The sequence below is a fragment of the Pelodiscus sinensis genome, chromosome 1 (genome assembly GCF_049634645.1).
Source record: "Pelodiscus sinensis isolate JC-2024 chromosome 1, ASM4963464v1, whole genome shotgun sequence".
Taxonomy (NCBI): Eukaryota; Metazoa; Chordata; order Testudines; family Trionychidae; genus Pelodiscus; species Pelodiscus sinensis.
The window spans coordinates 72,070,206-72,096,235 of NC_134711.1; the positions used below are offsets into that span (position 1 = coordinate 72,070,206).

The 26,030-nt window shown below is 44.1% G+C and overlaps 1 protein-coding gene across 1 annotated transcript in view; it reads right to left on the bottom strand.

The window, feature by feature from the left end:
• PPFIA2 (PPFI scaffold protein A2) overlaps positions 1-26,030 on the bottom strand; it is a 608,376-nt gene that overhangs the window by 257,899 nt on the left and 324,447 nt on the right. Inside the window, exon 6 of the mRNA XM_075932507.1 lies at positions 11,819-11,920. Coding sequence (XP_075788622.1) covers positions 11,819-11,920 — 102 coding nt within the window. The remainder of the gene's footprint in view (positions 1-11,818; positions 11,921-26,030) is intronic.

Genomic DNA, 26,030 nt, shown 5'->3' on the forward strand with positions numbered 1-26,030 from the left:
GCATGCACATTTGCACAATTACTTCTAAGCCTCTTTACATAGGCCGTGTCCAGACTCAGGGGTTTTTTCGGGAAAAGTAGCCTTTTCCCGAAAAAACTTCCCCTGCGTCCAGACTCAAGCCGCGTTCTTTCAAAATTATTTCGAAAGAACGCGGCTTTTCTTTCGATGGCGGTAAACCTCGTTTCACGAGGAAGAACGCCTTCTTTCGAAAGTTCCTCTTTCGAAAGAAGGCGTTCTTCAATGAAAAGAGGCCGTCTTCGAAAGAGAGCATCCAGACTCGCTGGGTGCTCTCTTTCGAAAAAGCGGATTTCTCTTTCGAAAGATCCGCCTGCAGACTAGACGCGATCTTTTGAAAGAGGCTCTTTCGAAAGATGCTTTCGAAAGAGCCTCTTTCGAAAGAAGCCTGCAGTCTAGACATAGCCATAGAGATGGTATAGGATGACGACGGTTTATAATAAAGTTAAGTATTAAACATAGCATGTTTGTTTGTGGCAGTGGTGGTTTTTTCTTTTCTTTTTTTTTGCTCGACAAATTTTTAGCTCGCGTGTTTGCTATGTTTTGGGAGACCATCTGGCAATCCTACTTCAGGCCTGGGCTTGCTCAGCTGGCTGTAATTGGCCTTTTCAGCCAGGCTGTAGTGGCAGAGATCTGGCTTAGCCAGCAGTCTGTCACAGTATGTTAAGAGATCCCTGTGACGGGGCATACCCACCCCACACTGTTCAGGAGGGAGGGTTATCCCAGCCTGGTAGGCAGGAGAGGCCACACCCCTTTTAGCTTATTAGGCATGCTCCAGCTGCATTAGTATAAGAGAGAGCCGCTCAACTCAGTTGGGAAGAGGGGCGGGGCTCTTGAACAGCCCCTGCAACAGCTGCCGTAGCCACAGCCACCCCAGGAGCAGCCACACCGGCAGCAGCAGCCACAGCCACAGCCGCAGCCATAGCCCCAGTCAGCAAGGACATCCAGGAGGTACCAACTCACCAAATAACACCCCGAGGACTGCACCGCACACGAGAATGGTAGGAAGTAGCTGAGGGCAGAGGATTGTCCTCTGAGAGCTCGGCGTGTTCTGGCTGGAATCCCCATTGAGCAGGCAGTGGAATCTGCCACTGCCAACAGGGCTCTTGGCTGGGACCTGGTGGAGTGGAAGGGCCTGGGTCACCTCCCCTCCCCTCCCCCTCCACCACCCCACCCACGGTAACTCTGCTCCCAGGCTTTTTGGAAGGTTTACCTTTGAACTAGGCCTGCAGGACCCTCTGTACTCTAAGCAAGGTAACTGTACTTTGGGACTAGGCCGGTGAGGCCATATTTACCCTAGTAGAGGGAACTATGCTGAGGGACTAGGTCGCTATGGTCATACTTACCCTAACAGAGGGAATTGTATTTTGGGACTAGGCTTGTGAGGCTGCATTTACTCTAATAGAGGAAGCAGTACTTTGGGAGTACTGCCAGGAGGTGCCCTGTGGACGAGGTCACTCCTTTGCATGTGGTAGAGAATGTGGGCAGAACCCCAGGCCTGAAGAGAGGCCTAGCCTGGGGAAAAAGAAAGTGAACCCAGACAGAGTGCAGGGTTCCCTTTTTCCTTTTTTTCTTGTGGTTATTTTTCTTTGTATACAAGAGAACTAGATAAGCGGGCCTGAGATGGCACGAGACCAAGTTTTAAAGTGCTGGTGAAAAGCCAGCAACAACAAGCTCTTCAACAGCGGCAGCAATATGTGCAGCTGTTGCAACAGGTGATGATGCACCACCAAGAAATTATAAAGACGTTAGTGGCATAGTAGCAAGAACAGCAGGAGAGCTTGATCCAACAATTGGCAACATTGGGGTGGCCACCCAGTACCTCACTCAATGCACCAGGGGATGCCAACCCAGGGGTCCCCTCTTCGAGAATCCCGCTGAGACTCACTAAAATGGGGCCGGATGATGACCCAGAAGTGTTTTTAGTAACCTTTGAGCAAATGGATATTGTTGCTCAGTGGCTAGTTTGATATTGGGCTACCGTCTTAGCCCTTTATTTGAGAGGGCCCGCACAAGCAGCCTACCGTAACTTGGACCTTCAGGAAGCACTGGATTATGTGAAAGTGAAAGCTGCCATATTGGATCAGACTGGGATTAACCCCGAGACATACCAACAACATTTTCAACAGGTATGGTATCCAACATGGGCCAGGCCCCACGTGGTGGCTCAACGCCTCTGGGACTATGCGTGGCAATGGCTAAAGCCTGAGCAAAGGTCTAGCGACCAAATAGCTGAGGCTGTTGTATTGGAACAGTTCACTCACATCCTTCCTGGTGTGGGAAGAGGGGGAAGAAGCGGGGGAAGACATTGGCCCACAACCCTTTTAGAAGCTGTGGATCTCATGGAGGATTATGTGGCAGTGGAACCTCTGGACCACTGCCCCTGGAAGGCAGAGGAGCCAGCGAGGAAGGCCCAGCTTCCCCAGAGACAGTCCCCTCTGGACCCACAAGGAGGGTTGCAATGTGGAAAGATGTCTCAGCATAAAGCTAGAGACTTTAATTATAAACTGCCTACTGTTAAGGGTCTGAGATGCCGCAAGGAGGTACAGCCCACGGGAACTGAGCTGGTGGGGAGAGAGGTGGCAGCTAGCAGGGGACAGGATAATTGTTTCAAGTGTGATCAGGAAGGACATTCCGCTGGGACTGCCCATTCATGGATTGCAGCTATGCGCAGGGATGGGTAGCAGGACCCCAAGAACAGAAGAGAGACCCCGAGAAATGTTGAATGTCAGTAGTCATTGAAAGGGTCAACATGACTGCGCTCATACATTCAGGGTATAGTCAGACCCTGGTCCAGAGAAACTTCGTACCTGAGTCATCATCAATCAGGAACATCAGTTATGTACAGTGTGTCCCTGGGGACCTCCATGCCTACATTACAGCTAAGGTAAATTGCATAATTGGGGATTGGGCTACCGCCCTTTCCATTGGAGTGGCACCCAGACTGGCTTATCCAGTGATATTGGAACGGGACTGGCCTTGGTTTGGGGACCTAGTGCAAAAGGCTGCCCAGACTTTCAAGTCAGGGAAAGAGAGTGGCCCTTGCAAAATGGGCTGTTGGGAAGAGACCAGCAAGAGGAGGACCCAGGGGAGAGGACCTAAAGGGCCATAGTAAGCACGGCAGACCCACCTACCTGAGCTGGTTCCATGGTGGAGGAAGCTCAAAGGGCACTGGAAGGATGGGGAACAGACTTTGTATGGGAACTTTGTATGGGAAGATCCTACCCTCAAATACACCTGGGAACAAGCTTCCATACCCGATCAGGTAAGAGGAAGTAATGCTCCAACACCTCAGGGACCCTGCTTTGAAATTTGGAATGACCCCCTCTATCGTAGGGTTGAGGAACCCCAGACAAGAGAAGTTCTGCGGCAGTTGTTGGTTCCCTGAAGATTACACCTGGGATTTTTTCACCTAGCCCATGAAGTACCCTGGGCAGGGCACCTGGGAAGGGAGAAAATCCTCCTGTAGCCCAGAAGTTCTTCTGGCCGGGGATTCACTAGGAGGTGAGGAACTTTTGTGCGTCGTGTCCCAAATGCCATCAGGCAGGACTGAAGGGAATGCCAAAGGCCCCACGTATACCCCTCCTGGTGGTCAATACCCCGTTCGAGCAGATAGGGTTAGACTTGGTGGAGCCACTGGAAAAAAGTGCCACTGGGCACCAATGCATTTTAGTAATTGTGGACTATGCAACCTGTTACCCTGAAGCTATCCCCTTGAGAATAGCTTTGGCTCCTAAGATAGCCACCGAGTTGGTCAAGCTTTTTGCCCGGTTTGGAATCCCTTGAGAGATCTTAACAGACTTGGGGACCGATGTTACTTCCAGGTTGATGGCCGAGCTTTGCCATCTCCTGGGCATACGGGCCCTACAAACTTCTCTCTATCCCCTGTAAACTGATGGACTGGTGCAGTGTTTCAATAAAACCTTGAAGAGCATGCTACGGAACTTCGTGAAGAAGGATCCTCATCAATGGGACACTCTGCTACCAGAATTGTTGTTCACCATAAGAGAGGAAATCCAAGCCTCCATGGGGTTTTCCCCATTTGAACTTTTATATGTCCAGCAGCCACAAGAGATCCTCTATCTGTTAAAGGAAAACTGGGAAGAACATGAGGTCCAAACCAAGGGGGTGATACATTAAATTGTACAACTGAGGAAAAGACTCCAAAAGCTAGGTCAACTGGCCCAAGAGAACTTGGAACAGGCCAACAGACCCAAGCACAGCACTATAATAAAGGAGCTGGACTATGGAATTTTGAGCCTGGATACTGGGTCCTGATTCTGTTACCATCCTCAGAGTCCAAGCTGTGGATAAAATGGCAAGGCCATTTTGAAATTACCCAGAAGATAGGACAGATGGATTATGAAGTTTGACTACCAAGTCGATGTCATGACACCCAAACCTATCATATTAATTTGTTTAAAACTTGGAAGAGTCGGGAGGCATTGCTGATTGTGCCCTACCCACCCTCACACCCCACCCCCACTCCAAACCTGAACTGGGACCGTTGGTAGATGAACATTGTGAAGATAGCCCAGTCACCATAGGGGAAACCCTCGACCACATCCAGAAACAACAACTCCAAGATCTTTTACATACCTATTCAGAGATATTGTCCGCCAAACTGGGGTAGAAGGTATGGAATCCCCATTGGCCCCTAGCCAAAAAGGTGTGGGAAGCAGTTAGGAAGGAGCTAGATGTAATGCCTGACATGGGGTAATAGAAGATCCCATGGTGAATGGCGGAGTTCTGAAACCAGACGGATCCATGAGGTTCTGTATAGACTTCAGAAAAGTTAATGAGATTTCACAATTTGACACTTACCCAATGCCACAGGTTGAAGAACTCCTGGAGAGGCTGGGCAGAGCCACCTGTTTAATAACCTTAAACCTTACTAAGGGGTACTGGCAAATTCCCCTAACACCAACATTCCGGGCGAAGACAGCCTTTCCAATCCCCTTCGGCTTGTATCAATTCGTGACTATTCCTTTTGGACTCCACGGGGCAGCAGCCACCTTTCAACAGTTAATAGACCGAGTCCTACAACCCCACGCAGAATATGTAGCGGCATATATAGACAACATGATAATAAATAACACAACCTGGGAAGACCATCTCTGCTACCTTTGAGGTCTAACGAGCCTTGAAGGAAGTGGGCCTCACAGCAAACCTCACCAAGTACAGCTTTGGACAGACTGAGGTCACCTACCTTGGCTTTACCATAGGAGGGGGGCATCTGAGACCACTAATTAGTAAAGTAAAAGCTCTACAAGAATAACCCACTCCCACAATCAAGAAGCAAGGAAGGCAATTTCTGGGGCTGGCAGGCTATTATTGATGGTTCGTACCAGATTTTGCAACTGTGGCAGCCTCCTTAACTGATCTGACAAGAAAAACCCTACCCTAGAAGGTCCAGTGGTCCCGAGATTGCGAGACTGCCTTTGAGGCTTTAAAGGTGTGGCTGACATAAGAACCAGTCTTGGTATATCCTGACTTTCAGGAACTTTTCCTCCTGCAGACAGATGCATCTGAGGTGGGGATTGGAGTGGTTTTATCTCAAGTGGCGGCAGGGAAAAACATCCGGTGCTCTACTTAAGCTGGAAGCTATTTCCCCAAGAGATCAAATACTCCACCATTGAGAAAGATGGCCGTAAAGTTGGCTATAGATGCACTGAGATATTATTTACTTGGAAACCCTTTCATACTAGTGATGGACCATGCCCCATTGCGCTGGATTCACCAGATGAAAGAAACCAACCCGCAAGTAATGTTTGGTACCTCTCACTGCAGCCTTACGAATTCCAGGTGAGACATTGGCTGGGGAAGGTGCATACGAATGCTGATTTCTTTTTCTTGCAGCTCCTTTTGGCTCTGGTTTGCTGTTTCTAGTCAAAGGAAACCACAGGAAGTGGTGTGGCCTGGGCTGCCACTTCCCATGGTTCTCCTTGGCTGGAAAAGGTGAACCTCAGTCAATGGGAGCTGTGAGCCTCTCTGGCTTTGGACGTTTTTTAGGTAAAGTCGCACGTACCCACTACAGGCTTTCCCCGAGTTACATCGATCCGACTTACATCGGATCCCTACTTACAAACGGGGTGAGGCAACCCCGCACTAGCTGCTTCCTCCCAGCAGACTAGGGAGATGCGAAGCTAGCACCTCCTCCCCAGCAGACCAGGGAGACGCAGAGCAGCTTTTCTCAGCAGACACCTCAGCTTGAGAATAAAGGACTGAGGGAAGTGAGGCGTGGGAGAATAAAACTGAGCTCTGGAGAAATGTTTGGCTAGAGTTTCCCCTACAATATGTACCAGTTCCGACTTACATACAAATTCAACTTAAGAACAAACCTACAGTCCCTATCTTGTATGTAACCCGGGGACTGCCTGTAGTGGCTTTCCCAAGGTCGGCCCATGGCCCTCTGAGAAACACTGCTCCAAAATATTTGCAGCCCCTCCTAGCTTCACTGAATCAAACTATCACCACTACTTTCATCATCATAAAATCTGGTTTTAAGGGCATGCTTTTTCAATTTTCTAAAATTATATTTCTGAGACATTTCAAATTGGCTTCTGGAGAACTAGATAGTGGGCAGGATTTGTAAAGGACCAAATAGCCTTTAACCTGTAGATTGCTAGCTAATATCCAGCTAGATCACTAGTGACATAAAGGTGTTACTATCTGATGGTGTCTAGTGGCTTCTGTGACATGTGTTTGATGTTTGAGAGTTGACAACTATCCACATCACAAAAAAGCCACGACATTTCACAGTAATTGGTACCTTTGTTGACAGCCTCAGAAGATTAAACAGGCAAAGAGACTGAGCTATCCTACAGTTCTGGCTGGTCCCTTCGGGTCAGCGTGAGGAAGCTTTCATTGCTACTGCTCGCTCTGCAACTGCCCTGTGTAGAGGATCCATCATTCTCCGTGGCTGTCAGCCAGCACCTTTCACAAGCACTGAACTCATGTGAAATGTGTTTTCTCTCTTAAATCAATTACCTCACATTTCTGAGTCCTGCTTTTCTCCTTAGAATGGTTATATTTACAGAATGTAGGAGACAAAAAGTTTTTTTCACTTTTAATTTCTATTTTAAACAAGGATTAGCTTATCCATTTCCATGAACTAAATAAAAATTATTTATCACATTTACTACAGTATATTCTCAAGGGATTTTTAGAAACGACATGAAAAAGTTTACAGAGCTTCTTTATCCGATTGCTTGCTGAATGTTAATTTAGGCAGATACTTTACAGTATCCCCATTCCTAACCCCATTCATGTTCATTCCAATTACAAACTGCAACTTTGTTGGGAAACAAAGAATACTTTAAAATAATCAACTGATTCAGGTCAGAAAAGAAAAGAACGTTCTCCTTTTAATATTACACGTGCTCATGTTCAGTTTTGACCTCTTTTTATATTTAGTCCCAGATATCTGAGATTATTATTTTAGATACCTGAGTTTTCAGTTATCTAAAGGGGTGTCATAAGGAGGAAGGAGAAAACTTGTTCATCTTGTCCTCTGAGACTAGAACAAGAAGCAATGGGCTTAAACTGCAGCAAGGGAGGTTTAGGTTAGACATTAGGAAAAAGTTCCTAACTGTCAGGGTAGTCAAACACTGGAATAAATTGCCCAGGGAGGTTGTGGAATCTCCATCTCTGGAGCTATTTAAGAATAGGTTAGATAAATGTCTATCGGGGATGGTCTAGACAGTATTTGGTCCTGCCATGAGGGCAGGGGACTGGACTCGATGACCTCTCGAGGTCCCTTCCAGTCCTAATATTCTATGACTCTATGATTGCAATAAATGTATCTTACTGTTTTGCGTTCCAGCTCCCGAAGACACCCTATAATATTTATCCAGATACTCTAAGGCTGGTTTTTTCTTTCAGAACTGAAATTAGACTCAGTATAATAGGCGCTTAGCTGGAGAAAAATGTTTGGGGGAGAGCACCCACCTGGCAGCCACCTCTCTCCCTCCACCCAGCTAGTGGTCCCATCCATCCGTGCCTCCGCCTCCCTCTCATTACTTCCCTTCCACTGTGGAACAGATATACTGTAGCAAGCAAGAGGTGCTGGGAGTGAGAGAAGGGACACACTCCACAGAAAGAGCAGAACAGGACTGGAAAACATGTGAGGATGGAGAGGGATACAGTTAGGAAGAGGCAGGGCAGGAGTTTCAGGAAGGAGTAAAGTGATGGCAAAGCCTGGAGCTGAGAAAGGGAGCTGAGCACCTCTCCCTCGCTTTCCCTCCTGCACATTAGAAAGTTGGTGCTCAGTAGTGACTATAAGATACTATAGTAATTTCTGCTGCTTATACTTTTGCAAAGTCATATGAAACTTTCTGAGACATATTTGTCTTGCTGACATCAGTGAAGGGCCAGTCCTACATATGTACAGCTGGTCCAGGACTGTTCTATTTTGCCTCACATACTGAAAGAATTGCCAACTATGTTCTGAACTGAATATTTTTTTAAATAAGTTATTTAAAACTTTAAGCAGAAACACAGTTTTATTGCCCAGTTAAACAATATTGAAATATCAGTTATTTAACTATTGTGAGGGTTCTATATTGTAAAAATACAAAATCAGGGCTTGGGGATTTGGGATTCAGCCCTGCTCAGGGCACCAGGCTCAGCCCCTCTTGGGGTGTGGGACATGGGGCCTCAGTCTGGCCTGGGGCTTCTGTCTCCCTCAGGGTGCCCAGAGTGAGGCTTCAGACTCTGGACTTCAACCCTGCATGTTGCTCCAGCCTTCTCGCTACTCGGCAAGGTCAAGCTGCTGGCTGGGCTCCTCCAGCATTTCTTCCCCCCTCCCTGCCACCTAAAAATAAGTAAATAAAAACTGAAAATTCAATTAATAATTATTGAGATTATAGCAAGGAAATAAATAAGTAACAAATGTCGTTTTTACAAAGTCACTTATGGTCTATGCACAATAGTGATAAAAACTGCACTTTGATATTTAGGTGTATGAGAGAGTTAAAAGTTAACTCTGCTGCAGATTCATTGGATCAGCCTTGCGTTTACTTGTTTTTCTCCATAGCTACCGATATCTTGAAAGTTCCTGAATGTCTGTATCTGACTTGCAGTTTAGTTGTAGTCATGGTGGTACTAGGACATTACAGAGATTAGGTGGGTGAGAAGTTCTGATGGCCCAGTAAAAGAGAATACCTCACCCACCTTGTATTCCTGACTCGATTGTCAAGCTGTTCCATTCTTGCGCATTAATTTATCTGCATTTACTACATAGTGTATCTTTCTTCATCTCTTAGGTCTTCACCTTCTATGTATAACTTCTCCAGTGCCATAACTCATTGGTAAACATTAATTTTAGCTGACAAGATTTCAGCTGCCCAATGCCAAATTTATGCACAAGCTAAGTGAGTTATAATTTAGGGCCTCAGATTATGAGGGGACTCTAAATACAACACAATTACTAGTTTTTGGTTGCATCCTCACCTATGTATCAGTATATATGCAAATATAAAACTTTATTATTTCTATTTTTATTGTCCTTTCTGATAGCATAATACACATTTTTTGGTATTTTGATTATGGGACCTCTTAAACATGACATAGTTTAGGGCAGGGGTGGGCAATACTTTTTTGCTGGGGGCCACTTCAAAAATTTCTAAAGTCACCTCAGGCCACTGCGGAAGGTGCAGGGTCTCAAGAGGAAAGCGCAGGGCTGGGATATTTCCAGGTTCCCCATCCCCAGACCATGATTGGTCTGGGGGTGGGGGAGTGCCTTCCCCCCCAATTCCTCCTAGGTGCCCATTCCCCTGGCTGGGAGGAGACATCCCACGCTCCCCTACCCCCAGGCTGCAGGGCAGAGTGAAGGAAACTTAATGTGCTCCCCCCACCCCATACCCTGATTGGCCTGGGAGTGGAGGAGTGTGCGAAGCCTCCTCCTGCCATGCCAGGAGTGTCTCGCACTTCCAAGCACTGTATGTTCCTATCATGGTGGAGGAAACTTTGCATGCTCTCTCCTCCCCCAGGCCCTAATTGGCTGGGCTGTGGGGGAGCGGCAGGGCCTCTATGGGCCGGATCCACCTGCTTGGTGGGCCACATCTTGCCTCCGGAAGCCCTTTTGCCCACCCCTTGCTTAATCCAGTCCTGGCTGTAGCAAGGTGGTCATGTTGTATAATCTGTATTCATATGTCAGAATTGCATTTAACAACTGCTATGCCCTGAAGTCAGCATGTCTCAATCCTTTAGTAAAGGACTAACAACAACCACTGCTTGAGGCTGGGGGGGGGAGGGGGCGCTGGCCCTGCTGGCCCTGCTGCTGCTGTGGGCCTATGTCCTGCGCCCCCCGCCGGGCCCTCAGATCCTGGGGCGGTGCCCCACGCTGCGCTTTGAGCTCAGCGCCTGTGACAGGCAGGAGCTCAAGGAGGTGCTGAAAGGTGCCATCGAAATTCAAATGGTATCCTTCTCTCCAGAGGAGCAAAATGTAACAGACCTGGCAGAATTTGGGAATTATATTCAAAAAGGGTATTCTGCAAGCTCTAGAATTTCTTACGTTCTTGTTATCTTTTCTTGGTTGGTTCTTCCCATTAAAACTTCAGAACAGCATCAAATCCACCATATGCATCAGAAACAGCATTTTCAATGGATGGAACCCTTATATATTAAATATATACATACCTATATACATATTCCAGATATGCTACTATTTAAAACTGGTATTAATTTTCACAGAGATACAGTATTTTAGATCTAAAAGGATGATTCTTTACATATTTTGAAACCTGATTACAATACAAATCAATGTACAGTAAAAACTCTGTTTATCGGGCACATAAATAAACATAAAACTCAATTAAGTGTCATTTCTGATATCTCCCATTCCCCTCATTCCCCCATCACACCAGATTACATAGTTGTATTGTAATACAGATTGAACCTCCTTGTTCAGCACCCTTGGGACCTGATCCGTCCTGAATCAGGGAATTTGCCAGACCAGGAGAGGTCAATGCCAGTCCCTCTGCTGTCGCCACAGCAGAGGAGCTAGCATTGATGGATCGAGGATGAGGGAGGATGCTTGGAGGAAGAGACAGAGTGGCTGTGTAGCCTACAGTGATGCCTCTTGGCCATTGGGCTCTGTGGTGAGCCGCAGCTGCTGGCCGTGGGGCTGGACTCCCAACCATGGGCCACAGGCCCCTGGCCACAGAATTCCACTTCTGGTCTTCAACTACCCCATCTCTTCCCATGAGCATTCCCTGACCCAGCTTTTTCCTGACCCCAAGCTTGCCTGCCACAAATCAGTTATTTGCAGCACTCCAGCATCCCTAGGAAAGCGGGGTAGAAGTTTCTGAGCACCGGTCTCCCAGCTTTTCCCTATGAGTGTTTCAGCCCCAGAGTAGCCACATATGCCAGACTACTGATGTTGCTCGATGAGGGAAGTCCAGATTATAGAGGTTCAACTTGTACCAGTTAACTTCTGCCTTTAAGTGCGGAGAGAATGTGGCTCTCAGGTGTTACAGGACTGTGAAATCCCAGCCTTGCTGAAGCCAATAGCAAAAATTCCTTGAACTTCACGGGGCCACAATACCAGCTTAAAATTTAATAAGCACATTCTGATTAAAATTATAATGGATAGTTTCCCCTCACAGAAAATATATCACACGCCTTCTTGTAGAAACATTGTTGTAAATATATCTTTTAACACAATATAAATAACTTCTTACAAATGTGATATTCTTATTAATGCAAATTAATAGGAACGGGCACACAGTTGTATTCCTTCTGCTTCAAACAAAGTTAGTGCTAAAAGCATACCCACATAAAAAGTCTACTCTATACTTACTCTTGTGTTGTTTCTTTCAGCCTTCAGTTCTGAAATCTCTTCTTCTTTTTCAAGCAATTGCTCCCTACATGCATTTAACTCTTTTGTCAGTGCAGCAAATTCCTATAAAAAGGAAATAAATATAAAGATGATTGTAAATGTACACTTTGAAGCATATACTCAAAATGAATGTGCATAATAGTATTTAGGATTTAATATTTAAACACTTTTTAAAAGTACAGAAAGGCAGCAGTATGAAATTAGAAATTAGAAATTATTTCCTATAAAATATGCACTAAAAGTGCCACAAAGACAGCTTTTCTACAGAAACCCTGGACATAGCTAATGAAATGCACCTACTCCATACACAGAGGCTGCATCTAGACTGGCAAGTTTTTCCACAAAAGCAGCTGCTTTTGCGGAAAAACTTGCCAGTTGTCTACACTGGCCGCTTGAATTTCTGATCTCATGTAAGATTGTCAGTGTTCTTGTGGAAATGCTATGCTGCTCCCGTTCGGGCAAAAGCCCTCTTGCACAAATGCTTTTGCACTAGAGGGCCAGTGTAGACAACGCGGTATTGTTTTGCGCAAAAAAGCCCTGATTGCGAAAATGGCGATCGGGACTTTCTTGCGCAAAACCGCATCTAGAATGGCACGGACGCTTTTCTGCAAAAAGTGCTTTTGCGGAAAAGCGTCCATGCCAATCTAGACACTCTTTTCCGCAAATGCTTTTAACGGAAAACTTTTCCGTTAAAAGCATTTGTGGAAAATCATGCCAGTCTAGACATAGCCAGAGACACATTTAAAATCACAATTGCCAATCAATGAAGCTAGCAGTATGTTTTTACCTTCAAACCAGAAATTAACTAAAACAGGGGTGCTGGAACAATTTTTATAGTGCGGGTGCTGAGAGCCACTGACCAAACTGACCAAACCCCTTTATATAATGAAAACCAAGTCAGGAGATGCTGCAGAAACCCCAGTAGCTCTAATTCCAGCATCTGTGAACTAAAACAAACTCTAGCTCTGTTATAGCTAAAAAGATCCCCTATATTACCTAGTCTGACTTCCTGTATACTCTCACTCCCCACCTCCCCCCACACACACTAAACTAACATCTATTTTACTCTCACAATCTTATATCACACTGAACACCCTTCTTCTGACAGTAAACAGACATGGCCCAATAAAGGGAATTTCAATGACAAGAGCCCCACAGAAAACATCGGGTTGACAGGCCCCTCTCAACAAAATGGAGGAATGCAACTCTCACATCCCTCAACTGATCCCTTTGGTGACAGCACACATATCAGGCCATTAGGTTGTACAGCTCTGAACCCTAAGGGTAGTCATATTGACTTTGACCATTAGGTCATACATCCCTGAACTCAAAGGGCAATACTGACACTGATCCACGACCCACACTACTGTCAGCCTAAGAACCATCTGGTAGACTGTAACTACAGGATATCCTGATCCCAGTCTTCCCCAAAGAGGGATGGGGCATGGATATACCCTGATAGAAGCCTTTCATATAATGCCATTTGTAAAAAAAATCTCAAAGAGTAACAGCCTAATAGAGGACTCTCCAGTTGTCAATGACACAAAAGTCCAATAGGACTCTCTGGGATTGACCATTAGTCTGTTATTCCAAATTCTTCAAACCATGAGTAAAATCCTGGCCCTACTGAAGTCAATGGGAGTTTTGTGATGTTGACTTCAGTAGGGCCAGGATTTCGCCCACATGCTTTATTTTGTAGAAGACATTACACACAGTGGTTGTGTTTATCTCGTACAGTGGAAGTTGATTAATGCCTCCATCATCTGAAATACGTAATTCTCTCACAAAAACATCATATCTGGAGAGCAGCACAGCTATTATTAAAATGAAGATTTTATTTTTTTAAACATAAAATAATATTATTTTTAAAATGAATTTATAACAACAGTCACCATTTCCTGAAAGGTTCCAGAAGCTGCCACAATTGACCTAAAGTCATTCTTAATTACTGAAAAGAAGAAGCAGAAGACTGGAAGAAGACACATCCATCTGGCCTAGCTGATTTGCTTCCAGCTTTAAGTAGAAACCAAATAAAATTGAAGTGAAAACTTGGCCATGAACAAGCTCAGGAGGGTCTTTGTTTTATTTCAAAGGTGTATACTTTAACTCAAACCATAATGGCAAGGCTTAAACTAGCACTGAAAGGGTGGCCCATTACATTTCAATTGCATGTTTACGTAGCATACTGCTACCAGAATTCAGAAAGCACATTTGCAACAAATTTCAAATGCTCTTAGTCAAGCTTTATATAAAGATTACCTTTATTTTAAATATTAACTTGTTTAAAGTTTGTTTTTAATCCTGAACATAGATTTACACTGTTGAGGTTAAAGGAAAGTACAAGTTTGATATTCTCAACAAATTTCAGTTTAGAAAACAGTATTTGATCAAAGTAATTGCTTTAATGATGTCCTGTGAAATAATTCTCTTTTCCTTTCCTTTATTATGCAAGTTCTCAAGATCTCTGCTCTGCCACAAAAAACAAGTTATAACTTCAAAAGGAACTTAATGTGGGTTGAAAAAAACCTAAACATTAAAAAAAAAACCATCAAGGAAATCCTAATTTTGCTCTAGAAAAGTGATTGTTGTGATTACCGCCACTAATTGGCTGAGAATTGCACACACAGGCTATGCTAAACTTCTGCATTTTCCTTGCCCATTCTCTTTGATCCCTTCCTTCTTGTTTGTGTCATATGTGTGTTACAACTTGTCTTTTAGGCTTTGTCTACACTGGCAACTGAATGACAACATTTTTGTCCTTCAGAGGAGTTAGCCTCCCCTCCCCAAGATGAGAGTTTTGCAGTGGCAAGTGCCAGTGTGAACAATGCATTGTCAGCAGACAACAACGTAAATGCTACTGGTTAGGGTGAAAGATTTATATAAGCAATAGAGACAACAAACAGAAGCTACATTGTCCAGTAGGTCAGTGTCCCTAAAAGATATGCAATACAGAAAAGGCCTTACACTGTAAGTCCCTAGGTCCAGTTGGTAGAGATTAACGTTTACTATATGTTTGAAAAGTTTAGCACAAATGGACAACAACCTAGCTATAGCCTCTCAACATGATATTAATGCAGGGAAAATTAGTTCCATTTTGCTGTCCTCTGTCATTGTGTTCAACTGGAAGCGATCACAAAAAGGTAAAAAATATACAGAAAATCATTTTAGCAATAACAGATATTATTGCAGACATTAACTGGCACCTTCATTTTATTGCAATATAGTAATTGCCAGTAATCAAACAGAATATGTAGCTGTATAGGATATTTCTGAAGGCAATCAATTCTCCATGTGTGGTATGACAGAGATGTAAAATGATTCTTGGTTTTAGTAGGCATATGCCTCAGAAGTAAAATTATTTTAACACTTTTTGTGTTTAATTAAATTATCATGTTGTAGTCTCTTTTGTTCTTTAAATTAATCAATCCATGCTGAGATAAATGACCCCTAGAAAGCAGCTTCTATTGCTGCTGTGTAGCTATATCAGCACAGAATGCAACAGGGAATGGCTATTTTTAAAGCAAAGAGGAACAAAGGAATGCAGTGGAATTAACCACAAAAATAAAGTAAAAACAAAACATTTCACCCATTGTAATTTCTATGATCTTCCAATATTTCTCTAGTGAAACAATAGAAACCATATTACGAGGCATCCAGTGAATTCTTCAGCTTTGTAACTCAGATGAGATTAAATGCAAAAAAGTTAATTTCAAACACTATTCAAACACATTTTTCTATAGACTGTTTCTTGAACATTGTCTTTTTTTCTGTTCTGATTTCAGAAGTTTAATTCTTTTGACAGATTTTACATAATATGCTATCTTGTTCATCAAGAGGTGGTCTGTTAGATTACACTCCTAAGTCATTTTTGAAAATGGAATTTAAACACAATTAGCTATGCTTTTTTTTAAAAAAAAAAATTAGCCACACTGCTTAAACATTTTATATCTTTTTCTATGTAGCTTATTGTAGGTTTGATATATTATTGGACAATGACAATCTGACTAGAACTCTTATACACAGGAAAAAGATAAAAGACAAAAACTTCACATCTTCAGTGGATGAACTCTCTTCACAAAGCAATCCTTCTATATCTGACCTATCAGTCCTGATCCTCAAAGAAAATCTTCACATTTTCAAAAGATGAGCTGGGAGATTAATTTCATAATTGTGCTGGACACTAAAAAGCATGAAAAACTTAAAAAAACAACAAATAGACTAGTAGCACTTTAAAGACTAACAAAACATGTAGATGAAACAAAAGACAGGACTATGTAGCACTTTAAAGACTAACAAGATGGTTTATTAGGTGATGAGCTTTCGTGGGCCAGACCCACTTCCTCAGATCAAATAGTGGAAGAAAATTGTCACAACCATATATACCAAAGGATAAAATTAAAAAAATGAACACATGTGAAAAGGACAAATCAAATTTCAGAACAGAAGGGGGATAGATAGGAGCTGTAAGTATGCAGGTAACTGTATGAGTCAGTGGGTTTTCTGTAGAGAGTGGTGTCTAATTTTCCATTGCTGATTTGTACTGTACAGAACACACCATACAATCCATCATCTGTAGCCAAGCCCTTCGATACAACCGCATCTGCTCTAATCCCACTGACAGAGACCAGAAACTTCAGGATCTCTACCAAGCACTTATAAACCTCAACTACCCACCCGGAGAAATAATAAAGCAAATTGAAAGAGCCAGATGAATACCTAGAAACCAACTACTTCAAGACAGACCCAAGAAAACCAACAATAGAACACCACTTGTCATCACCTACAGCCCCCAACTTAAACCTGTCCAACACATTATCAATAAACTACAGCCTATACTGGAACAGGATACTAAACTCCGAGAGGCTCTAGGAGACAGACCCATGGTCTCCTATAGACAACCACCTAACCTCAAGATGATTCTTATCAACAACCACAGGACATACCACACTAATACCAACCCTGGTACCTTCCCTTGCAACAAACCCCATTGCCGGCTTGGTCCACATATTCACTTTGCCGATACCATCATTGGACCTAACCAAGTGAGTTATAAGATCAAGAACCCATATTCCTGCACATTTAGAAATATAATTTATGTTATTATGTGCCAAAAGTGTCCATCTGCTATGTACAATGGACAAACGTCTCAGACACTTCGCCAAAGGATCAATGCCCACAAAACAGATATTAGATAGGATCACAAAGAAAAAACAGTTTCTTGCCATTTCAACCAGAAAGGACATCAACGACTTGATTACCTGCATCCTGCTTCAAAGGCCTTTTAAGACTACACTTGAAAGAGAATCCTCTGTACTGTCATTCATGCTTAAATTTGACACTTTACACTTCAGTTTGAATAAAGACTCTAATTATCTTACCCATTACAAAGATAGCTTCCCCAATTATCACCTCTAATATCATTAGCTCACAGACATTTACCTCCCCCCCCCCATTCTCCTTCTGTTCTGAAATTTGATTTGTCCTTTTCACATGTGTTCATTTTTTTAATTGTATCCTTTGGTATATATTGTTGTGACAATTTTCTTCCACTATTTGATCTGAGGAAGTGGGTCTGGCCCACGAAAGCTCATCACCTAACAAACCATCTTGTTAGTCTTTAAAGTGCTACATAGTCCTGTTTTTTGTTTCAGCTACACCAGATTAACACGGCTACATTTCTATCACTATAAAACATGTAGATGGTATCATGAGCTTTCATGGACAAAACCCACTTTTTCAGATCACAGGAGTATTAGAAGTCCAGATCCAAGAATAAATAAGGGAAGGGGGGAGGGGAAAAAAAAGGAAAAAGAGACAGAGAGACAGTGAGTAGATGTTTCAAATAGTTACAGAGGCTGATAAGAACAATTAGCACCTCCATTGTTTCATTGGTAGGTTAAGTCATAGGATGTGGAAGATAATGTGCAAGCCAGCGGATGTCCTTGTTCATACCATTTGCATAAAAAAATTAAACTTGTAAATGAAGTTATGTTCCAATCCTTCTCTGTGTATTTGGCTTGTGGAATTGGTCTGAAACAGAATGGTGACTTGGACATCCATTAATGAGTGTCTAGGGAGATTAAAGTGTTCTCCAACAGGTTTTTGTGTATTGCCTTTTCAGATAGCTGATTTGTGTCCATTAATTCTTTCCTGTACAGATTGTCCAGTTTGGCCAGTATACATGACAGTGGGGGCATTGCTGGCATTTGATGGCATAGATCAGTGGTCCTTTTGGAGCTGCTGGGCACCTAGGAGTGGGCCGCGCATGCACCTCGTGCTTGGGGGCAATGACCCCATGCACCACATGTCCGAGGGTGGGGCCGCCAATTCTCTGCACTCCCGGAGCTGGCGCCCCCCATAGCCACGTGCCCGGGGCCAACGCCCCCCATGTGCTGTGTGTCTGAGCATGGGGCCACACATTCGCTAAGTGCCCGGGGCTGGCGCCCCCATAGCCGCGCATCCGGGAGTGGGGCCGCACATTCACCACATGCCCAGGGCTGGCATGCCCCATAGCAGCATGCCCGAGGCCAGCGCTCCCCATGTGCCGTGTGCCTGGGCATAGGGCCTCCCATGCACCGCATGCCCGAGGCCGGCGCTCCCCATGCGCCGCGTGCCCGGGGCGGAGCTGGCCCCGAGCACTTGGTGGGTGCACGTAAATGCGCCAGTGGGCGCCACGGTGCCTGCGGACACCGCATTGGGGACCACTGGCATAGATCACATTAGTGGGTGGGCGGGGCTTATTACAGGCCTGGGTTCCTGGTGCCTATGGTGCCAACTCTGCCCACACATCTACACAAGTGATTTAATCACTGAACCCAACTACATCAGCCACCAAATGAGAGGCTCATTTAACTGCACATCCACTAATGTGATCTATATATTTTGGGTACTCATGTCACAGTGGATGAGAAGTTTCTAACTATATTCTAATGTGAGATTTCTCTATTTCAGCTATAAATGTTAAGCTTTCAAAAATCATGAAATAGTTGTGAGAAGTAACGTTTTAGCATATTTCCTTTTTTCATCTTCAAATTCCTAGATAGTCATAAACAAGTAAACAAGTATGTCAAGTGATTGCCACCCAGCAGTGAAAGTAAGTTAAAATTTCTTGGAGGTATAGTACTACTGCAACCCAGGTCTCTTCCAGCTCTTTAAATAGCTTCCTGCTGGCTTTTGCCGGAGCTGTGCACAAGGGCGCACCCACTTACTTTCACCTCTGTTGCCACCTAAAATCTTCTATTTACTGCTGACTTGGGAACTGTACTATGGTAAAGACAATTCAGCTTTATTAATGACTAGCTGTAAGTTCTTTTTGTTTGTAACTTAAATTATTTGGGCTGTTGGTATATATTTGGATACAGGGAAGGGTATCAGATAATGTCTAGGATTACACATTTCACCTGATGACTTAGGATGGTTCATATCGATTTGCCACACTAAGGCAGAGATACAAACTATTAATAGACTTTTTTCCTTCAGATTCAATGTCTATATGTATTAGGAGTTTGATATAGACTTATCGGGTCATCTGTTCATCACTGTACCAAACACAAGATTGGTCCCTGCACTGTCTTTAGTGCTCTGGCTGTCTAGTTTTGAATAATTATGCAACGAAATTTCCACTACTTCATTTGCTAGAGTATCTTATAATTTTACAGAATTTACCCATAGGACATTTTCTTTCATCAGTGTAAGTTTTCCATGGCTTAATTTAAAGTCATCACCCTCAGTTACAGGTTAAGGGATCATCACGCTATCTTACATTTCATCATTAAAAGCCGTAGACTATATTTTTATCACTTAGTTTTCATTTGGTCAAGATATCTGTATACAGCTTTCTAGATCTCTTCCAGGAGTCAATACCTTCAAGCCCCTAAATTATTTTGGCTTTTCTATTCTCTGAATTTCTTCCATGTTATTGATAACTTTCTTGTGCTGATATTTACAAATGCACTTAACTCTTTGTATGTTAAAATTCAATAACCAAATTTCCTTTTTATATAAAATAGTAAACTCAGTTGTCATGAGTTTTGACTTCTCTGAATTAAATGGTGAAAATATTTTCTTCTTGAAATTTACATAGACTTCTATAGAGAATGTCTCAGTAACAGTAGATTTGCTCTTGGTCTTCACAATCAATTTTTTTATCATATATTTGGTTTTTCAGTGGCAGCTTAACAACAAAGCTAAAATTTCACAACAAGCTACTTGTTTCACAACAAGCATTCATGTTTCAGAAATGTGGAAATTCTTTTAAACAGTATAATTTAAGTTTGGGGTGTCACCTGAGTTACTCACAATGTAAAAATCTACAGAGTATGAATGCACAAGCTAAAAGTAAAGCAACACACACTTTTGTTTTTCCCAGTTATGTAATAACATGTGATACTAATGACTTCTGCTCTTGCATTTGCCTCCTAGATGTACAGGAACCAAAAGAATACTGTCATCTAAAATTCCTCTTTGTAGCAGAAACGTTGCATGGTTAATCTTAGTTTAGGACCCCGGAAGGTAGAATCTGCTGCATAACTAACACAATTTGACAAGCACAACTGCACTCTTAATGTTGACACAGCATTTGTTGGGCTATGAAGCCAATTAAAGAACAAAACAGGTTTAAAACTGTATGGAAATTACTCAGCTGTTTGCACTATTTTTATAATATGAAAAAAACTAATAAAGAAAAATTGCTAATGACATGAAAGGTAAGAACTGCAATTAGTTTGAAGTCTGAAAAAACAATGCAGGAGGTTAGATTAGTCTATTTACACTGTTCTCCCCTCCACACTCAAATGAGCTATAATAGACACACTGTGACTAAAAAATAGTCAAACCAAAATGTGAGATTTTCACTTGTATTTGCATATCATTAAAGAGCTGTCAGATTTTTTTAAACTTCTCAACTCAGGATTAACTATACCAAGGCCAGCCCAGCAGGTGTTCCTCTAATCTGTTCTTAAAAACCTCCAGTGATGAATATACTACAGTCTCACTAGAGAATTTGTTCTGGTGCTTAACTATCTTCGTAATTAGAAAGTTTCTGCTAATAGTCAACTAAAATCTCCCTGGCTCCAAATAGAGCCACTTACTTCTTGTCTTTTCTTCAGTGAACATGGAGAACTGGTCATTTTTACAACAGTCTTAACATACTTGAAGACACTGATTGTGTCTCCTCTCAGCCTTGTCTTCTTTAGATAGAATACATGCAGTTTCTTTCTACCTTAGGTCATATGTTTTTGAAACCTCATCACTTTTCTTGATCTCTTCCAATCTTTCTCCAATTTATCCACATCATACTTAAAGTATAGTACTCCAGTGGAGGCCTCACCAAAGCTAAATCTCTGTTGAAGATCGCCTCTACTGATTGGGCTAGGGACTACTCTATTTGCTTAGCATAAACACTAAAAATTCACCTGGCCTATTTGCACCTTTAGTTTCTAGATTCTAGTGCTGAAACCACCTGTACCATTTAACTCCAGTCTTGTGGTACATCCAGCCAGCTTCCACCTGCCCCTCAGCCCTCATACTACTGCCTATGATATGGTTGGCTTGGCGGGAGCCAGTATGTGCGGGAAGCCGAGTTGAAAGCCAGCCCCCACACACACTGGCTGCCGCCTGCCCTCTTCCCATGCTGCTGTCTCTATAGCAGTGTGGTGGGGCAGGTGGCTCCACGGGAGCCAACTCCCATTTGCATCCCCCTACCACGATTCTGCCTTTGAGAGAGTACTTCTTCATGCAACACAAAGTCAGCCAGTGGAATTGTTGTCAAGAAATGTTGAGAAGGTCAAAACTATAACAGAGCTAAAAAATTACTAGGGGTACGTCTACACTACAGCGCTAAGTCTACACTACAACTAAGCTAATTCGAACTAACGCGTCTAGAACTAAAAACTAGTTCGAATTAGCGTTTTGCTAATTCGAACTAGCAAGTCCACATTGAGTGGATCCTGAACAGGGCTTAAGGATGGCCGGAAGAAGTGCCGGCAGGGCATAAGAGGAGGACTTAGAGCATGGAGATGCTGTCTCAGGCTAGCCGAGGGCTGTGCTTAAAGGCTCCCGACCCCCACCCCGGACACACAGTTCTAAGGGGTGCCCCGCTTGCAAAGAAGTTCTGGCTTGGAGTGCCCGGAGTACCCACACTGGGCACATCACACCACTCGGCCATCAGCCCGGCTGCACTTGCCGCAGGCTGCCATCTGGGGAGAGGGGGTAATTGGGGGGCTGCAGGAGAGCTTCCACCCCCAGAAGCCCGCAGAGCCAGCCCAGTCCTCCCCATCGGGGGCTCGTACCCCATTCCTCCCTCACCTCCTTCCACTTACCCTTCCCTAGCCCCTTTTCTTGATGTACAAAATAAAGGACAATTGTGTTCCAAAATGGAATCTGTCTTTATTGAACAAAACTGGGGGAGACTGGGGAAAGGAGGTGGGAGAGGGGAAGAGAGAGGCTGGGAGAGGGGAGGGCAACTAACATGATCAGGGGTTGGGAACAGGTCCCAGATGAAGAGAGGCTACAGAGACTGGGACTGTTCAGCTTAGAAAAGAGGAGACGGAGGGGGGACAGAATAGAGGTCTCTAAAAGCAGGGGTTGGGTGGAGAGGGTGCATTCAGAAAAGTTCTTCATTAGTTCCCATAAAGAAGGACTAGAGGACACCAAAGGAAAGGAATGGGTAGCAGGCTTGAAACTAGTAAGAGAAAGTTGTTCTTCTTGACAAAGCAAATAGTTAACCTGCGGAACTCCTTGCTGCAGGAGGCTGTGAAGGCTACAACTAGAACAGAGTTGAAAGGGAAGTGAGATCAAGTCATGGAGGTTGGGTCCATGGAGTAGTCTTAGTCAAGGGGTAGGAGTGGTGTCCCAGCCCAAAGTTTGTGGAAGGCTGGAGAGGGATGGCACGAGACAAATGGCTTGGTCACGGTCTTCGGTCCATCCCCTCCAGGGTCCCTAGGGTTGGCCACTGTCGGCAGACAGGCTACTGGGCTAGATGGACCTTAGGTCTGACCCAGGACGGCCATTGTAAGCTCAGGGCTCAGGGTCGGGGGTCTCAGTGGACCCCCTTGATTTTCATGCACACCTGCTCCTGGGTGGCCAGGCTGGCAGCTCTCCTGCCCAAGCCGGCCACTTTCCTGTGCCTAGTGTGGAGATCGTGGACGAGGTCCACGATGTCCGCACTAGCCCAGGAAGGTGCCCGCCTCTTGGGGTCCAGGGCAAGCTCCCGGGAGCCGCCAGCCTGGTCCCGGGAAGAGGGGGTGGGCTGGGGGACATCGGGTGGGTGGCTCTGTGCCGTGCCAGGTGCAGGGTCTGCTGGCTGGGTGCTGGCAGGCTTGCACCTGGCACGGGCACCGTAGCCAGCCCGTGCCCCTTTAAGGGGTCCGGGGCCGGGAGGGGGCCATAGAGTTTCCCTGGTGTTGGCCAGAGTGGCCACCAGGGAAACCTGGGGAGGGCTAGCCTCCCACTAGTTCGAATTAAGGGGCTACACACCCCTTAATTCGAACTAGCTAGTTCGAACTAGGCTTAATCCTTGTAAAATGAGGTTTACCTAGTTCGAACTAAGCACTCCGCTAGTTCGATTCAAATTCGAACTAGCGCAGCGCTAGTGTAGTGCCTAGGAAAGTTAGTTCGAACTAACGTCCGTTAGTTCGAACTAACTTTTCAGTGTAGACATACCCTAGATGAGTTCATGAAGGATAGATCCATGAATGGCTATTAGCCTAGATAGCCATGGAGGCAACCCTGTGCTCAGAGGCAACACATGAGGGGTCACGTGCTCCCCCAAATGGTTCGTCCAACCAACCCAGGCCTCTGCAGAGCCCAGGGTGGCCCATGTGACAAGCAGGGGGCATGGTGCTGGCAGTGGGATCAGGCTCATTCCTATGCTCACCATTGGTGGGGGGAAGAGGAGTGGCCCTGCCCCAGCCTGCTCCACTCCCCTGCCTCCAGCCTCATTGCTTGGGGAAGGGAACTTAGGAAAGGGGTGGAATCAACCACACACTCACTGGTGGTGGCAAGGGGAGTGACGCAGCTGGAAGTAGGTTGGGGCTGAGTTACTCTGCTTTCCACTGCCACTGCCAGTGAATGTGGAGGCTGATCTCTGGTATTGGCAGCATGCCCCCTGCTAGTTCACAGGTCACATCACTTGGGGGAGGAGGTTTGGGGGAAGAGGTGGAGCGGGGAAAGAGACTTGGGGGATGGGATGGAATGGGGGCAGGAAGAGGTGGGGCCGTCCCCAGGTTAGGGGTGAGGAGGAGTAATGTGGGGGTGGTCACTTGGCTGGTGCCACTCTTGTGTCCCTTCCTAGCACTCTCCATGTTCTGGGTGTCCTTTGTCTTTGATTGACAAATGTTCGGAGTGAATAACAGGGTAGGGATCATGACTTAATGATAATCTGTTCTCTTCACTCCCTCAGAAGCCTCTGGTGTTAGCTAGTGTTGGAAGACAGAATAGACCAATGTCATGCATCTGACGAAGTGGGTCTTTGCCCACGAAAGCTTATGCTCCAACACTTCAGTTAGTCTATAAGGTGCCACAGGACTCCTCGCTGCTAGAATAGACCAATGGTCTGAACCAATATGGCTGTTCTTATGAGACAACTCAGGGATTTTCGGCTTGTGGTATAAATCTATTTTATACAACTGAAATATATTGTGAAAATCTCTAAGAAGCACACCATTCTTTACTGATCCAGATAATAGTTTTGAACATGTAACCTTGCCTTATAGAACACATGGCACACACACAGAATTACCAATGTGAGTTTCTCTTTTGCTAACAAGCTTTCAAAGTGATTATCAGTTAAATAAAAAAATTAAGTAACTTTGATTATTAACTTCTTTTCTTTAAAATGGCAATGCCCAACTCTAACAGATGGCTGGTGGTCAGAAGCTATTCTAATCTGAACTATTTGTTAGAGTGCAAATTCAGATAAAATCATACTGTATTCTGAAATGTAAAATAAGAATCAGAAATTAACTGGAAATCTTGAAGGAAAATGTTGTTTTTTTCTTCCTTTATGTGAAACTTGAGCCTTTGTTAAAATGCAGTGTGCTGAATATATTGACAGGCTCAGCAAATGTTGTATGCAAAACAGGTAAGTCATAGATTTGCTGGCATTTAGGTATTCTCTTGGCAGTACAAGACAATTTTCCGCAGCTCTGACAGTGTAAAGTAGGAAGTATGTTGAACAAGATACTGCATGTTAATTAAAAATAGTGAAGTTGGATGTTGAGTTTGAAAGAAATTTGACATAACAAAACCAAATAAAAATGTTAACTAATCCATGTTATTATTTAGGCTATGTCTACACCGTAGAGCTTTTCCGGGATACCAGAGGTATCCCGGAAAAGCTTTTCCGCGTCCAAGAAATGTGTCTGCTTTTCCAAAAAAAATTTCAGAGAAACAGATGTATTTTTTTGGCATCCCTGTAAACCTTGTTCTGTGAGTAAGAAGGGATGTACCAAAAGAGGGGTTTTTCCCCAACATTTGGCTCCGTGTAGACAGACCAAATGTCAGAAAAGCCTCTTTCAGAAGAAAAGTGGAAAAAGATATACAAATTGTGGTTCAAAATTTGAGTATCTTTTTCTGACTTTTCTTGGTAGTGTAGACATAGCTTTAGTGTTTTTCAACAAAAATATAAAAGTGTGTTTAATTCTGTGCAAAACTCTTAATATATTTAGTGTTATAGAAAAATGCACAAGCCGTATTGAAATGTGATTTTCTCATGTATCATGGAAGCTAGAGATGATTTAAATTTCTCTTCCATATGCAGCCAAAATATTTGTGATGGAGTTATACTGCATCGTGCTCTTGCTCCGAGTGCTGTGTAGCAAACCAGCCCCTTGTCGGCAGGCTCTTTTCTTCCCACACTCTTTCTGGCTGGGCTGGTACCCCACAAAGTCCAATACCCTCCACTCCAGGGTTCTAGCTGGAAAGAGCCTAGCCCTGTGCGTGCCAAGGCCCCACACAGCATGGGCATGGGGAAGGTGCTCCATCTCCCAGCTAAGTTCTGGAGTGATGGTGATAGTGGGGGGTGATTTTCAACCTGTTCCTGCCTCAGACCATAGGGCCATAAAAATAGGAAGGCAAATAGAAAGAATTCGAATAGGTGGTATTTCTTTTTAATGGGTGCTCAGTCAACTTAATGTTAATTTGTATATTTGTACAGGCTGTACCTCTGAAAACC